Source organism: Labrus mixtus, chromosome 8 (assembly GCF_963584025.1).
Source record: "Labrus mixtus chromosome 8, fLabMix1.1, whole genome shotgun sequence".
NCBI classification, from domain to species: domain Eukaryota; kingdom Metazoa; phylum Chordata; class Actinopteri; order Labriformes; family Labridae; genus Labrus; species Labrus mixtus.
This window is the reverse complement of record NC_083619.1, coordinates 18224827-18241341: the sequence shown is the minus strand read 5'-3', so window position 1 is coordinate 18241341 and position 16515 is coordinate 18224827. Positions and strand designations below refer to the sequence as shown.

At 37.9% G+C, this 16515-nt stretch overlaps 1 protein-coding gene across 1 annotated transcript in view; it reads left to right on the top strand.

The window, feature by feature from the left end:
• The window catches only part of LOC132979228 (voltage-dependent R-type calcium channel subunit alpha-1E-like), a 61278-nt gene that overhangs the window by 8898 nt on the left and 35865 nt on the right, over positions 1-16515 (top strand). The window contains exons 3-6 of the mRNA XM_061044846.1: positions 2888-2993; positions 4078-4217; positions 15262-15365; positions 16056-16214. Coding sequence (XP_060900829.1) covers positions 2888-2993; positions 4078-4217; positions 15262-15365; positions 16056-16214 — 509 coding nt within the window. The remainder of the gene's footprint in view (positions 1-2887; positions 2994-4077; positions 4218-15261; positions 15366-16055; positions 16215-16515) is intronic.

Genomic DNA, 16515 nt, shown 5'->3' with positions numbered 1-16515 from the left:
AGCCACAAGCACATACAAGTGTTCAAGCACATAGTCAGACTTGATGCATCTTTGTCCAGACATACACATGTTCTGTACCAATGCAGAGCGTGAAGACAGATTAGGAGAAATGATTTTATGTCAAGCCTGATTGTTCCCAGCATAAACAATCAGACACAGAAGTTGTTGGCAGATTTACATTTTTCTGATTAATCTTAATTGTTTTTATGGATCAATTCGTAAATGAAATTCGTGAAAATCTGTCCCACAACCAAAGCAAACATGATCAAATCGCCTGCTTTATGCGACCTACAGACCAAAACCCAACGATGTGCAGTTTTTGATAACATGAAACAAGGACAAGCAGCAGATCACAAGTAGTGAGAAGTCTTGATTATATATATTTTTTAATTGTTTTATTTTGATGCAACAAACTCAGATAAAGTGGGAAATTGTCCATTTTCAGTTCTCTCTGTTTTGACAAGCTTTAGCATTGTTGAAATAGTACATTACTGAGAGCTACGTGGACACCTTACTGTCTCTCTGTTGGACCAACAATTCAAAACGGATTTACATCAATTTAAAGCACAAAGACGCAGGATACAAAAGGCTTTCAAGAAAATGAGCCAAACAACTAAATGATAAGCAGCGCATTGGAAAAATGTTCTGTTGTTTTAGATTAAATACTCTTTCACAGCCTACTACCTGTTATCTATAGTTGAACTTTAGTTGAATGTTTCATGCTCTTGTTAGAGCTGCTTGATTAAGAATCATGATAACAATTATTTTGATTGATATTTAGATCAAGATTATTAAACATGATTACTCGTGGACTTTACAGCATATTATTCTTTATTATTTTTTATAGCAGGTTTGGGAAGTGGACATTTTTGTCCACGAGTGGCTCAAGAGGGTTATACATTTAAAATCTGACACTGCACAAAAAACAATTATGCATTTACATCAATGTTGTAACTTATCTTTGAAATATCCAAGACTGTATTTGAAAAAAAAATCCTCTAGCCCTCCATCACATTGGAGGATATTGACAAACATTTGCTATTCAGATTTGTTATTTCTGTCTTTTCATGTCCAATGATGTATATATATATTTTTTAGTATGTTTGACTGCTCGTTGTTTGTGTGAAACTCTGTTAATTGTGCTGCTGCCTGTCTTGGCCAGGACACTCTGAGTTTTCTTTCCTGGTTAAATAAAATAAAAAGAAAAACACATTATATAGAAAAAAGAAAAAAAACAGTAACATCATGTAATCAAACTGGCATTTAAAGGGTTAAAATCCTGATAATAATTGAATATTTGGTAGTTTTGATGAGATCTGAAGTTGATTACAAGGATCAAACCCAAAAAGTGTGGGAAAAGTATTGACTTATAATATCTTTATAAATGTTTTTGTTTTTGTCCACGCATGGCTCAAGAGGGTCGTAAAAACAAAAGATACCAGAGGGTTAATCACCCCAAAAACTTTAATATACTGAACAAAAATAAGCAATAACACTTTGAAACATGGAGCCAGGGACAAAACCAATCACCCTTCCTCAGGCACTTCAGTGATGTTGTGCCCCTTTTGTTCTTAAGGGAAAAGGCAGTTTGGAGACATTTATATGGCCCCATGATGCGCCTTGACCATAGATCTGTTGTGATGGCAAAATACTCTGTTGTAACGACATGACTTGCAACTTCCCCGTGACATTCATCATATACTGCAGGCAGTGCCGCTAATATTGCACAAGTAACGCTTGTCCAAAGTGTTGACCATTTTCTTGCTAACACTGTTTTTGGGAGCGTGTCCTTTGATTGCATGAATGTGTTGGACTATTATTACTTTTTGTCTCTGGGGGCTGGTTGGATAGGCGGTTGCGTTGGAAAGTTTGTCCTGAAAAGCCAAGTATGTTGTGGTGGCAGGAGTCGAGGAGCTTTTACCTTTGAGCATTTTTTGATCCTTTATTGCTTGGTCATATAACACTTTGAGTGAACAAATATTTAGATACATACCGTCTATGTTGTGATGCCTTAAAGGGCAGCCACGACCAAGTTACAAATTCTGCAAGCTATTTTGTATTAGTCCATCCCCAATAAAACAAGCCCAACATGGCATGTTTCATAGTAATGGTTTAATCCAGATGATCTTGTTTTCATGATCGTGGGAAGCCAAAACCGTTATTACTATTGAAGCTCGATTACTTGCCCGGCACTAGCTCCTGCAAGTTTTTGAGACTTTACTTTAAAAAACGAATCAACTCAAGATAAAACAGTTGAAGATTAAACCGTGGCTGCTTTTTTTAAGTAACAAAAAGTCCTAAGATGTGAGTTTGTGGTGAACTGTAGAGTGTTGTGTTAAATCAGCGGAAAGGATTTATAAGAACTGTTTGCTGTACTTTGTGCGGTTAATCCAGCCAGGCCAAGGTGACTTCACAGCGGTCTCTCTCTCTCTCTCTCTCTCTCTCTATCTTTTCCTGATTTGCTCTTTTTCTCTTCATGAAAAGCACTTTTAAAAGCAGGTTGCCATGGATACTGCAATCTCTAACAGATTGCTTCCAGTACCAGAGAATGTGAACCATGCAATAATTCATCTGTCATTTAATCATCCATCCATCTATACTTTTTTTCCCCTTTCTAATGCACCATGCATACATGATAGATTTTTGAGAAATAATGATGTATGCATAACGATCAGGCTTATGGTTACTGATTTCTTTTGTTACATAAAATGCAACCTCTTTGTGTAATGGAAGTTACCTGAACTCCTGCTCCAGTGTTGTACGTTTCAGAAAAATGATTACGAGGATTCTTTTTTTTATTGATGTTTGCTCGTTATTCTTTTCTTTCTGTGTTAGTTTTGTCCTTTTATTGTGAAAAACGTACTTTCCTTAACTATGGCGCCTTTACACCATTTGAGTACATGATCCTTGCCACCATCACCGCCAACTGTGTCGTCCTGGCCTTGGAGCAGCACCTCCCTGGAGAGGATAAGACCCCCATGGCAAAGAGACTGGTGAGGTGTTCTCACATATTCAACACATTGACAGGGGATGTGAGTGAGCTGGTATTGAATTACAAAAGACAAGCAGAATGACCGAGACTTTACAAGTTGTTGGACTTTAAACTGAAGTAGGAAAATCTGCTTCTGCAAGCATATTTTGCTATAAGCCTACAGTAATCTACTCAGAGTTGTAAACTTTAAAAAAGTAATAAATCGTTTTTGATAGAAATGAGTGGGATATTAGCTTAAACTCTATTTTTAAGAAAAACAGGCTTTCTATCATTAACTTAGTTTTAGCCCTTTATATACACAGAGTGACCGGGTCATGTTCCAAGTCAAGTAAGTTTTTAATTAATGTAGCACATTTCATGCATAGGGCTTCATGATGTGCTTATGATAAAGTGAAAAAACAAAACAGTTGCAACACTGTCATTAAATTTTAAACCGAGAACAAACATTCCTACAAAATTCAAAGCCGAAATCAAAATGCAAATATCAAACATTTATGCGACACACTTCACCTTTTGTTACCATAAAAAGTCCTTAAAATATCAGTTTGAAGAAGAGGAGAACAGCCGAACAGCTGAACAGCTACAGAGCCAGATAATAGCCATGTCAGCATTTTGAGCTTGCTCGGGGACCTTTGTTGCAAGTCACACCCCTCTCTCCCAGATAACGTCTGTCTTTTCCAGACTGTATTTGGGAGAGAGGGGTCTCCAAAAATGTCACTAAGAAGTAAAACTTTCAGTATTTGAGTATTTTCATTGTATGGTTGAGTCCATTGGGCGATACACTGAACCCCAACTCGCTCCAGCTGCTACACCAGCAGTATGTGACTACACATAAATGGAACAGAATTGTTGATCACCATACATAGCAGCTGCTGACATCAGTGTGTTAATGTGGTGTCATGAATGGGTGAATTTGACATGCAGTGTAAAAAGCACTTTGAGTGGTCAGAGGACTCAAATAAAGTTTTACAAGTTTAAGTCTATTTACCTTTTACCATAAACCCAACCAGTTCTAATCTGACATTCTTCAGTGTGAGTGAAACATTCGTTTTTACTGACCCATCTCTTGTATATTACCTCCACAGGAGAAGACAGAGCCTTACTTCATTGGGATCTTCTGCTTTGAGGCGGGGATCAAGCTTGTGGCTCTTGGTTTTGTTTTCCATAAAGGCTCATACCTGAGGAACGGCTGGAATGTCATGGACTTCATAGTCGTTCTCAGCGGGTAAGTGACATCAGAACTCCCGATGTTGGGAGCAGGGAGTGAGTGTGTGATTTTGGACACAACCTTTCGATTTGGCCGTAGTGTCTAAACGTCTCACAAATCTTTCTTCCTGTTTGTCCTTTACCTTCCTAATCAGCTGAGAAACAAGTACAGGTGTGACTAATAACATTAATGATGGCTCACAGCATGCCAGGACACACAATACCAGGACCTCAGAGCTGGCTCACCTAAATGGAGCATAGCCATCATTAGGATTATTAATTACACCTGTACATTTCTTATTATAGCGTGTTATCATGTCTGCTGTATGAAAAGCTATATTGGATCACTGTGTAATGTGGATTCAAGTGTTACATTGCTATTATTGCTAGATATTGTGGATTTATTTTATTTCCTCAGTATTATTTCACTGCTTGCATAATAATTTGAAACATCAAGAAACATGTACATATTACAAAGTAGCAGGTCTACAGTTACATGGACACAATCTGGTATTCAGTACACAGGTTTTGCCTTGCCCATTACTGCTTACTACATTCTCAGCTACACCAACAGTTTGATGCATAACTATTTTTAGCATGATTGAATATAGCGCCCGGCTGCTATATACCAGTATATATATATATATGTATCTGATTTGCCTATTTTGCTATAGGTCTAAACCCTATTATCTCTCCAAACGCTGTTATTGGAACAGAAGCTAAACGTAGCACTGATGTGGAGTTTGGCATTTAGTACTAGAGCAGATGACTAGTGAGTAAGTGTTTCTCTAATGTATTGCATGTATGTTTTTCCATATGAACAGTAATCTATTGCCATATGGTGTGGTATGGCTATATGTGTAGATTGTGTGTGTCTCTGTCTTAAAACAGCAGCCAGCAAGCGGTGATGCATTTTTAGGGGTTCATTTGATGACTGTGTCCTTGAAGATTTTACGCTGTAAAATAAATTATCGTCAGCAACTTCATTTCAGTAAAGCCATTCTTTTGGCTTAAATCTAGCAAAAGTTTCTTAGCTCTTGTAGCTTCCTTTCGTTTCCAAATAGCGTGTGTGTGTGTGTGAAGAGTCAGAAGTCAGTGGCCCAGTTTGGCCACCACGGACAAAATAAATCTGGCACAAAGAAGGGAGCTTTTTATTGGGACTATTTTCAGTCAAACGATAATGCATTTAGTGCTCTGGTGAACAGTTCCAGCAGATGGATGGTGTTTTTGTGGTCAGCCCTAATAAACTAGCATGCCCATTTTCATCATTTATAATGTAGGAAAATGTTACCCAGTGCAACAATGTGAGTCTGTTTTTTTTAAATTTTGAACACAATGGAGCTCTGTGGCACAGAGGGAAAATGATATATTTCACATTGGCAATAAGTAAGGCTACTGAATCATGGCATTTCATGGGATTTGTTTGAAAATATAGAATATCTCCAGCCTTATTCTTCCCAATCTACATGACCAACATTAAAAATACAAGATTGTTAATGTAATTCAGTTATTCCTATGATCATTATGTTTGTTGATACATTGATAAAGGGTTTCTATGATCATTCTCGGCATCTGATTCTGCATGTATTTTGATGGAATTCATTTTTTACTCCACTAGGCTGTTGCTGGTGAACCATTAGATTAATTTCAAGACATTGATTGTCAGGTAGAGTGGGTGCATTCATGCATGTTGAAGCTGCTTGAGGCAACATCTATCAATGTTGTTGATGCATTTTAAAGGCTTCATATCCTTAGATGCCACACCTCTTGTCTGACACATGATTTTTGAAGATTGAGCCTATAGGCTGTTTTTTAATTGTTTGTTGATTTGTGGATGGGATTTTCCTCTATGAGCATATACATTTACTCACCACATACATCCACAGGAAGCACAACACATAAATGCAGCAAATGTGTGTTTCCATGTTACACTCTGGCTCTGCAGCCAGCAATAGGTGGGTGGATAAGTAGATTGGCAGTTGTGTCTAAAACCTGCTTTGGTTCACCCCCAGGACCTCTGTGAATTAAATGTGAATGCATCACTGAACATGTTATGCAAAAATGTGGAAAGAATGCATGATGGTGAAAAGAAAGAGAGAAGAAAGGAGAGGAGAACAAGGGGGAGGAGGAAGGACGGAGCGTTAGACCCAAGAAACAAACAAAATGAGATACTTCATTTGTTCTCTTTAAGCCTCGGAGTCAGCAAATTAATTTGCGCAGGAGTTTAACATTGTTACCACTGGTGTGCTGTTGTTTGTGGCTAAGTGAACAGTATTCAGCATTCAGGGAAGATTGCTGTTGGCGTGTTGACATCTCATTTCAACCCTACACCCACATCCTTCTTTTTTTCCCAGTATTTCTTATTTCTCTGTCTGTCTTTCTATCTCGCAGTCCCTCTGCCTCTTACATAAAAGGCACATATCAGCATCACGTTTGCAGACCATCTGAATGCTGAGCAGCTGTGTTGTTGATGCGTTTCCACAGAATTTACCTGTACAAAGCATTCAGTGGGTTTAATAATCTGTTCAGAACCTTAACTGTGCTGGTTGCTGTAGTTGGAGACTCAATTCTCTCACTTGACATCAGTCTGAGTTTTATATCAGAACATTTTTGCTTTGAGTTTCTCAATAAATGCCTAGTTTTCCAAAAGGAAAAGAAAAGAAAAGAAGCACAGTTTGGTACAAGGGACAGCTCATTATTCACAAGGCTTTGACTAGTTGTGGATTTAGTACTTCTATTTTGACAGGAATATGCAACAGGCAGGCATGGCTGGAGAAACTTTAAAAAAAATGACTTAAAAAAAATTCAAGCATCTAGAAGAAACACAAGAAAACAAAACTACCCTGCAACAAAATCCACTTTTCTCACCCCATTACTTTTTTTTTAATGGGGGACTTTATTCTTTTAACAGGAAACCATCAAGCCTCAAAGCACTGAGTGTTACCAAAAATAGAGATTTGGCGTAGGATGTCACTTGAAGGCCAGTAGTGCAAGTTGTGTAACAGTTTGATGTTGATATGAGTGGGCTGTGGAGTGGACCCAAACCATATTCATTTTTAATGATCATCCTCTCAATCAATTATTAATCATTGATCTATAAAATTAGCCAAAAAGTGTCAAAGAAATTCCCAAAGCCCAAGTTGACATATTTAGGTTTTTCAGTGTTAATTGAGTTTGTGAAGCAACGTCCCTGCAAGAACAGTGTCCACCTGCGTTTTCATCGTTTATTTATCAGTCATCAAGCCCCAAAATGAAGTATTCTGAAATATGTAATAAAAGATTAAGAAAATCAGGAAATGTTTACATTTGATCAATCAAATTTAGCTAAATTTTAGTTACCAAAATAATCATTGATGCGATCTCTCTGGGTCAACAAATCAATTAAAGGGCTGATTATTTCAATTAAGCAGACGGAGCACAAATATTTGATATGGAGTCGTAAAAAAGTTTGGAGCAAATTATTGCACACAAGGAGCTTGAGGTTATGGTTGAACAGTTTGGAACGTCTTCATAAATAAGATAAACGTACCCCTAAGCAGCTTAAATCACGTTTTTAATAATAACAGTGAACAATTGTGAGAGAGGCTGTTGAAATAATAAACTTCAATCATCAACCAGATTCTCAGCTCCTTTCAGTATCATGGATATATTGCAGATTTTAACTCATTTTTTATCCATTACTTTGTTTTGTCTTAGTTTGCTCTCGCCGCCCTCACAGTTGTTTTTTTGGCCCCAGTAGGCATGCTGTAAAAAGCCTGAAAACCAAATGTACTCTACCTGCTCAGCAACAAACAGACAGCAGGTAGGCACAGTAAGCAACTAGCTAGTGAACAAAGAGCAGCAGATGAAGGGCCAGATATTTTCCCATTGGAGTTGGTGGTAGAAACCATACATATAAACAAAAAGAGGTGACTACTGGATTTAAAATGGTCAGGAGTCCTAAAAAGGACTACGAATGAGTAACAATGCTGTCTTCCTTCTGCTGCAGATGTCAAAAAGTAACTGCGGGCTTATAGCACCTGTAACATGAAGCCACACCTTACATTGAAGTGATTAGTTAAAATGGGAAATTTAATTTAAAGACTTATATTCTTATGTTTATATTATATATGTTTACCTTTTTTAATGACCACTTTCACCAGTGGTTGTCAACTGGTGGGTCAGGATTCAAAAGTGGATTGAAAAGCTATTTTCAGTGGGTCACAGATGTGTGCCTGGAAAAATGATTGTCAAAAACTCTATGAGGCGCTTTTTCAACATGTAATATGTTTTGTTACTCTTGGAGGTCCAACCTGCACTGTTTATTATTGAACAAGTTGAAAAATATCAGAAATGTGGGTTGCGATTTCTCTGTAAGGTGATGGTGGTGGGTCCTAAGCCCAGACTGACTTACACTATAAAATAAACAAAGTGGTCAGTGTTCTGTAGCTCACAGATCATCTTGCTTCATTCCAGCCACAGCTGGTTTGTAACTGACGACCTGGTTTCCTGCCACCTATCTGACACATTTTCCGGTAGCACATATGCTGCTCTCCCCTCGCCCTCTCTCTCTATCTCTCTCTCTCTCTCAGACACACACACACACACACACACACACAGACATACACACACACAAAAGGACACACTGTGACTCTCTTGCACACTTGTGGCACAGCACAAGTAAGTCAGACTTAAAAGAAAACACACATGTGTCATAGAGGCCAGTTGGGAATAAAAACGAGGCCACTGGGCCAGTGCTGGCGGCATTCATTCCATTTAATTTTAATGAATTGCCAGAAGCGAATCTGCTGGGACACCAAGCTCAATTAAAATCCCTAATCTGAGCTAGGAGTGTGTAGCAAAAAGGACCACAGCTAGAACAACTTACCCACAAACCAATTTAATTCAATGGGATTCCTAAAATGGTCAATTAGTCAATTATATCCTAGGGCAGACAGATAGACACAGGTGGATTTGATGCTTTGATTAGAAATAAAATGTGTCCCAGATTACTGTGTGCGTGTGTGTGTGTGCGCGTGTGTGTGTGTGTGTGTGTGTGTGTGCGTGTGTGTGTGTGCGTGTGTGTGTGTGCGTGTGTGTGTGTACTTCAATGGAAAGACTAAAAGTATAATTTTTTGCTGTCAAACCTGTTGCCCTCATGATGTTACATTAGTTCTGAATACTCCCTCTTCACATTAAAATATAATTTTCCACGTCTGTGCCTGCACACCCCTGTGTGTGTGTGTGTGTGTGCGTGCGTGCGTGCGTGTATATCACTGTCAGCATTCCATCATGTTGCACGAAGGATATCAGTTTTCCCTGTTGCCCTAGTCCCTGTTTTCAGTTTGACACTTAGCTAAAATTGATGCTCTTTAGACAGGATGAATAATACAGCTGGGTGGGAGTTGGGAGTGATTCATTAGCCATCTGGCACAAAGACAGACACACAGGAGCGGTGAGAAAAGTCTTTCTCTTGTGAATCCGTCTTTGCTTTGCTGTCTGCATCTATATCATTTGATGTGGATGATGAACAGATCAGCCCAAGAGGGGGGGCTCTGGCAAAAATGTACAAACTTAACCTGAGCACTCATCATACGGCTTTATATAGCCTACTGCTCGATCATCAATTAATCTTTATTTCTATAGGGCCAATTCATAACAAATGTTATTTCAAGACACTTACATACAAAAGAGCAAGTAAAAGACCTTACCATTGTTATATTATCTACAAAGACCCAACATTAATCCATCATGAGCACTAAGCAACATTTAGCAAAGTTACAGTTGTCTCCAAATTGCTGACAAGAGTAAGCACATCAGTACAGTAAAATACAACAGCTAGATTTTGATTGGCATTGAATCTACCCAGAGCTTACACAATTGGCCTGAGCAGTTTTAAGCATTTATACTTGTTTTGTCTAAATTGCTTTGTACAGTAGTTACCTTGCTAACATGCTTGTTGGCTGTTGGATTTCCTCTTTGTTGAGATTTCTTTGGCTTCTTTGTGCACTTTAAACAATGGTGACTGAAACTATAATTACTTCTGCAAGCTCTGCAATCACCAAAAATACAAGTACGCAGAATACACCTAGAGAAAGTAAGATTCAGTCACCATTCAGGCGTTGCCTTCAAATGGAGCACAGCTGAGTTTAGCAGCTAGCATAAAACTAGCATCAAACACTTAATCTGTGCAATAGTTTCAGTGCAGTGCAACTACGCCAAAAGACACATGTACGTTTAGCTAAGCAGTATGTCCTAGTGATAGTTTGAAACCTCAACAAATATTTTAGTAAAGATTTATTATATCCAATACACTAACTAATAGGTGTAATTATTGTTTAACTAGCTAAACTGAACAGCAAAGCTAACTGATATAGCCTGAACACATGTTTATAAATCTAAACAAGACAGGCTAAGTGACAACCAGTTAGGTGAGCATTTAGAGATGTTTAGCCCCTTTTCAACTGTATGAGTACTAGCCGAAGATACAAAATATTTTGTTGAACCTGTGGAAGTTGTAACATATACGTTTATTCATTACAGTATTACTGGAGTTTTAATGGTGAAAGTAAATTAACTAACTAGCTGATTTTAAGGTTTGTGTCTTTAAATACACATTTACACATTGACATTGCATTGAAAACCAGCCCCTTGTAACTTAAAAACTTGAGTCAAATTCTAGCCATAAAGGTGTCCTATCATGACAGTGAGTAGTGAAAACGAATTCATCGAATAGAGTTGAACTGCAATAGATCTCATTAACAATTTGGTTATAGCCAGGAGGTTAAGGACAGGTACAAGGGTCTGAGCTCTAATTTTTCTCTCATAATTGAACTGAACAAACAATAGTTTACAGTCCCACGTGGGGTTTCTTTGGGAAAACATACACTCAGACATTTATTCTATGACTAATGTTGAATAAATTACATTTTTTTCAATGTAATCTCAATTCAACACAGCCATATTAATGTTGCCATCAGACGTTTATTTTTTTTACATATTAATTCAAAGGTATTAATTTGTTTGTGCATTATGTTGATGTGGACTCAATTGCACATTACATATGCAGATCTGTGCTTAAATGGTGAACAATGTGATACTGCTGATTACTGTAGTTTTTTGTGGTGTTCTTAGTGTAGGTGGAGGTGTGTGGGAGAGGCTGCATTTTGTGCATGTAATGAATTCATCCTCTCCAGAGCCAGATTGGTATAATACTGTGCTGCAGTGTTTCACATAAAGAGCAAATGAGGAAGAGATTAGCCTCTCGCTATGAACATTAACTCTCTGCTGAAATGTAACAGTGGAGGCACGTGTGTTTTTAGGTGTGTTTTAGTGCATTTTGACTGAATATTCCCTGACAAAGTGATGATAATGAGTGAAAAGTTGGATTTGACATTTTCTCAGCAGTAATTTCCCTACCAATTCTTAGCACCTAGTACATTTGATCTCTGCAAAACAGAGGATTGCTTCACAATCAATTAAACTTTTAATCAGAAAAATATATCAGTGCTGAATATGAGAAAAATTCAAAAGGGGCGCTGGATAGCCTCTCGGTTTTGTCGCGCACCGCATGTGCAGAGGCTACAGTCATCATTGCAGCAGCCGTGGGTTTGATTCCGACAACGGCCCTTTGCTGTATGTCATCCCCTACTCTCTCCTCCCCACAATTCTTTCCTCTCGTCAGCTGTCCTACCCAACAATGGCAAAATGGCCCAATAGATAAATTAAATTTTAAAATGTTAATACATTTAGAGGCTATCTTGATTTAAAAAAGAAAATAGCTCTGATGCACATGCTAGTGGCTCAGCAGGCCATCTAAATATACTGCACATGAACACATTTGTCTGATTCAAATTGGAGACACAAACACACAAAAAAAAAAAACCTAAAAGTTTTAAAAATGGACAGCTACGTCCATGGATCGGATAACCCTCCCTGTACATCCATGTGAAAGCCTGTAGAAGTGCAAGTACTGTATTAGAGCAGTGGCACCTTGAGCTAATGGCTAATCATCCTGCTAACATGCTCACAATGGTGACAATGCTTACATGCTGAAGTTTTGCAGTAACTATTCTTACCCTGTTTACCAGTTTGATTGTAAGAATTTCAACATTTGCTATTTAGCACTCCTAAATCAAGCACAACTATAATACAATATACTATAATAACCTGATAAATGCTTTGTATTTAATTAAATTGTATATTTAATTGACAGAAAGTTAAAATATCATCTTTTGGACGTGTGATTGAAACTGCAAAACTGCTTCAACTTTTTAACTTCTGAGTTTGAGAAAATTCTTGGATATACCCTTCATTAATCAGGACAATGCGTTGGCTCTTAAATTAGTTTTCAAATAAGACTGAAATGAATAGATGATTATCTTCTATATAATAATTATCATGTAATTAATTGTAATAAATAGTGGAAGATTGTATGAAATAAAACAGAACCAAGATGTGTGCCCTGTGGAATCCCATATGAAAAGTTTTTAGGACTTTTCTCCCTTGTCTAACCCAATATCCATATTTATCCAACAACATTGTATGATTCAATGAGTTCAGATGCAACTTGTTCCACTCTGCTTCTTAAAGTGTTAGGTTTGATATTGAAAGCTGGAAGGCTACAAAAATGTTGGTTTGCACAACTACTGATTATGTACTAGTATTCTTTCTGCTGTCAAACAATTTAAAAACTCAACAAAGGAAAATGGCCTTTCCGTGTGTAGGGATGATTCATAAGCTACCACAAGCAGACAGAATATTTGCTTTAATTTTGAGGGAGCCTCCACTGAATTGTTGTGCTCAAAGTGCATCCTTGAAGGAGCTGTACTGCTGCCTGCCTTTGTTGAGGGTGTTTGGTTTGAAGGCTATTTCTACAGACTCCCACTCCTCTGCTCCCGCTTTCTGTCTCAATGTCTCTCGCTGTGTCAACTCTTTGTCTGACTCAGTCGCTCACTCATTTGCTCATTCGCTCACTCACGCTGTATGTTTACACGCACGGTAAACCAAATTACTGCTAATAACCACAGTGAAGTAAAAGCCTCAATGGCTACACAGAATAAGAGAAAGGCAAAAATGATTACTTTTTGTGCTGTAACAAAGTCAGCAAAAGTGCTTTTGTATTAATGCTGGTTTAATTTGGGCCAAATGATTTCTTGTATGAAGCATAAATGAGGGTGCTTTCATTTCAGGTAACATAAAGTTCAGCAAACTCAGCCTGTGAACACAGTTAGACAGAGGACAACATACTGTAAGTCCAGCATGCTAATACACTTCCAAAGGCAAATGTTTAGCAGGCATAATAAGTGTGAACATTTTAATTTCCCGTTCTTCCTTTGTTCCCCATGTTAATATACCTTAAAATGACACATATGTTAGATATTATGTTCACAATAGGTTTTTCCCCTGTTTCAAATGTTCAATTATTTTTTTCATGGGTGTTGTCGATAGCCCACAGCTCACTGTCTTTTTCTGTCTGAAGGCCTGCACCCAGATATTTTAAGCAAGACAGTTCTGTTGTATATATTAAAATATCCACGGTGGCTGAACAGATTTTTACCATACAAGCCACATTTTTTAAATAATTTTATTTTTTTAAGACAGCCCTTAATGATATCAGTTTGTGTGTTTAAGACCCAGCAATCCAAAGGAGTTACATGTTAGCTGTAACATGGCATAATGAGGTTAGCAATAAAAAACAGAAATAAAGCGAAACTAACATAATCTACCCTAATAAATCATTTGGGGTGTTTTCTATGCAGTGAGTTTGCTAAGAAGTATTCTTGACACAGGGAGTTTGAGTCAGCCACCAAAAAAATCTATTTTTGGAGTCGTTCTCAAAAGTATTTGCTAACATTTGAAGATGAAGATCCCACTATAGGTCACAGTTTAAGAGTGGAAGAAAGGAAGGAATGAGATAATACATCCTAAAATCCTGTAATGTTTTAAATTGTTTCTACTTGAAACCACAGCAGAGACAGAGTTGTTCACTAAGTTGTTCTGCACATGTTCTCAACTTTTAGAAACAGGTCCTGAACATTTTATTACCAACAGTGAGTTCTCTCCACTTTGATCAACATTTTCATATTCATCCGCATTAGTGTGTACATGGCATCACTCATTCACACGCTCATCAGGCCTCTCTCCCCTCCCACTGCTTTTCAGGAGAGATTCTGCGTGGGCTTACACTTGAGTTTCTGCCATGTGCTTTCTACCCCCTGTACGCACACACATATCCCCTCCCCCACACTTCCTAACACTGTCCAAAGATTTTATGAGTTTGTATACTGGTTTGTGTGTGAAACAGAGGGAGAAATCAGGAAAATCAAACCCTGTTAAAATATCACTTTGTAAAATAGCAGTGGATACTGACCCTCTGATCTGTAAAGCATTACAGGCCACTATCCATTAGCTTGGCTGTAAAGTGTAGCCAAAATTAAAATGCTGGATATTCTGGGAGGGTTTTTTGCAGCACTGGCGTTTCAATGTTATAGCGTTACCTTTTCCTAATTACATAAATAACAAAAATGCTACTTTGCAAAGATACTTTCACATGCAATTTCTGGTGCATTTTGGTAAAAGGTTGCCTTTTGGTTGCTCCTGATGCTGTTTTTCAGTGTTTGTGTGTAGGTGGAGGAACATCAATGTGTGTGTGGGCAGATGTGAGTAGAGATGCCTGCCAGGTGTATGTGGCTGTGCATTCTTTGTCTCTCACCACACGAGTCTGGCACCCTAAATGAATTTACTGTACTCCTGCATGTCATCAAATCAGTTTATTATTTGCAATTTTCTTTTGAAGTGACTCATCTGTCCTTGAGTTACTTCCATTTGTTACCTTTACTTCTTTTTTTTTGCTAAATTAGTCTGACACCACTGACAAAAAAAACCATTTATCTCATGAGAGGAGATGAAGATTTTGTACGAGATTTAGCTGCTAATGGATGTTTTTCTGAACATGTCCCTGGTGCATTGTTGTCTATTTGTAACTCAGATATATTTTTCATTTTCAGGCCATCATTAGCTTGTCTGAAAAAAATAACAAAATAACAGTACCAAGCCTTCGTGTTGTGTGTGTTGTTCATCAGGATCTTGGCCACTGCTGGTGCGCACATGAACATCCCAGTTGACCTTCGTACTCTAAGGGCGGTGCGAGTGCTGAGACCTCTCAAACTCGTATCTGGGATCCCCAGTGAGTCAAATACTAACTTCCAGTCCTGCTCTGTGACATTAAATATACTGATATAATGCTATATACGACAAGTGCTAATTCTCTGGGTTTACTAGGGCATTTTGTTTTTACAAATCCAATCATTTTAATTTGTATATTTGTATTTACAAAATCTGTATACTCGCTGAAATACACTCCTCAAAACACTGAAGTGATACAAAAAGCATTAACTCTTATAATTAAAATGTTCTATCGCTCCAATGTATATGATTAGAATACAAATATTAGTTTTATTTTGGTTCCCTTTGGAGATTTAAGCATATGTATTATTGCAATACTAGCAGATACATTTTACCATTAAGTATTGTATTTATAGCATAAAGATTCTGCTTTGCCCTGCAAGTCCTGACATCTTTGTTTAATAAGACATTTGAAAAGATGTTGATACCTAATCTCTGCACTTTATAGTAACTAGTATAGTAACTGCATTATGTTGTGTTCATTTTCAGGCAGTGAATTGTAAAAGCAAAAGTTTTGGCAGAGATCGAGGCTCGGTAACAAGATCTTTTTAATGTCTGAAAAGCTTTCTTGGCTTTTCCGAAGGCAAAACCAGCAGACTATAAAGTGGCCGTTACAAACACATTGGTAGATTTCCACTTTTTTATATACATAATGAGATGTTGTTTTTCTTCACTTTGTGACTTCTCTAAGGCCTGCAGATTGTGCTGAAGTCCATCATGAAGGCCATGATCCCGCTGCTCCAGATCGGCCTCCTTTTGTTCTTCGCCATCCTCATGTTCGCCATCATTGGCCTGGAGTTCTACAGCGGGAAACTTCATCATACCTGCTTGCCATCTTATGACATCCTCGGTACAGTCCATGCACACACACGCACACACACACACACACACAAACAAACAAACAAATACATGGCTAACAGTCTCTATCTGTTGTGGAGCAAAGTGGGCGGTCCAGACATCACAAGTGTTATTGTTTTAGATTAATTTGTTTGTTTTTTTTAAAAGTGTGAAAGAGACACAATAGAAACATTTTGGATTGGTTCCTGAGTTAGTGTGAAGGTTTCAGCGCTAAAGGCACGTGACCGAAAACACCTTCTGAAATACTTTATTGCTGTGTTGGTTTATTGGTATATTACAACAGCTTTCAGCCT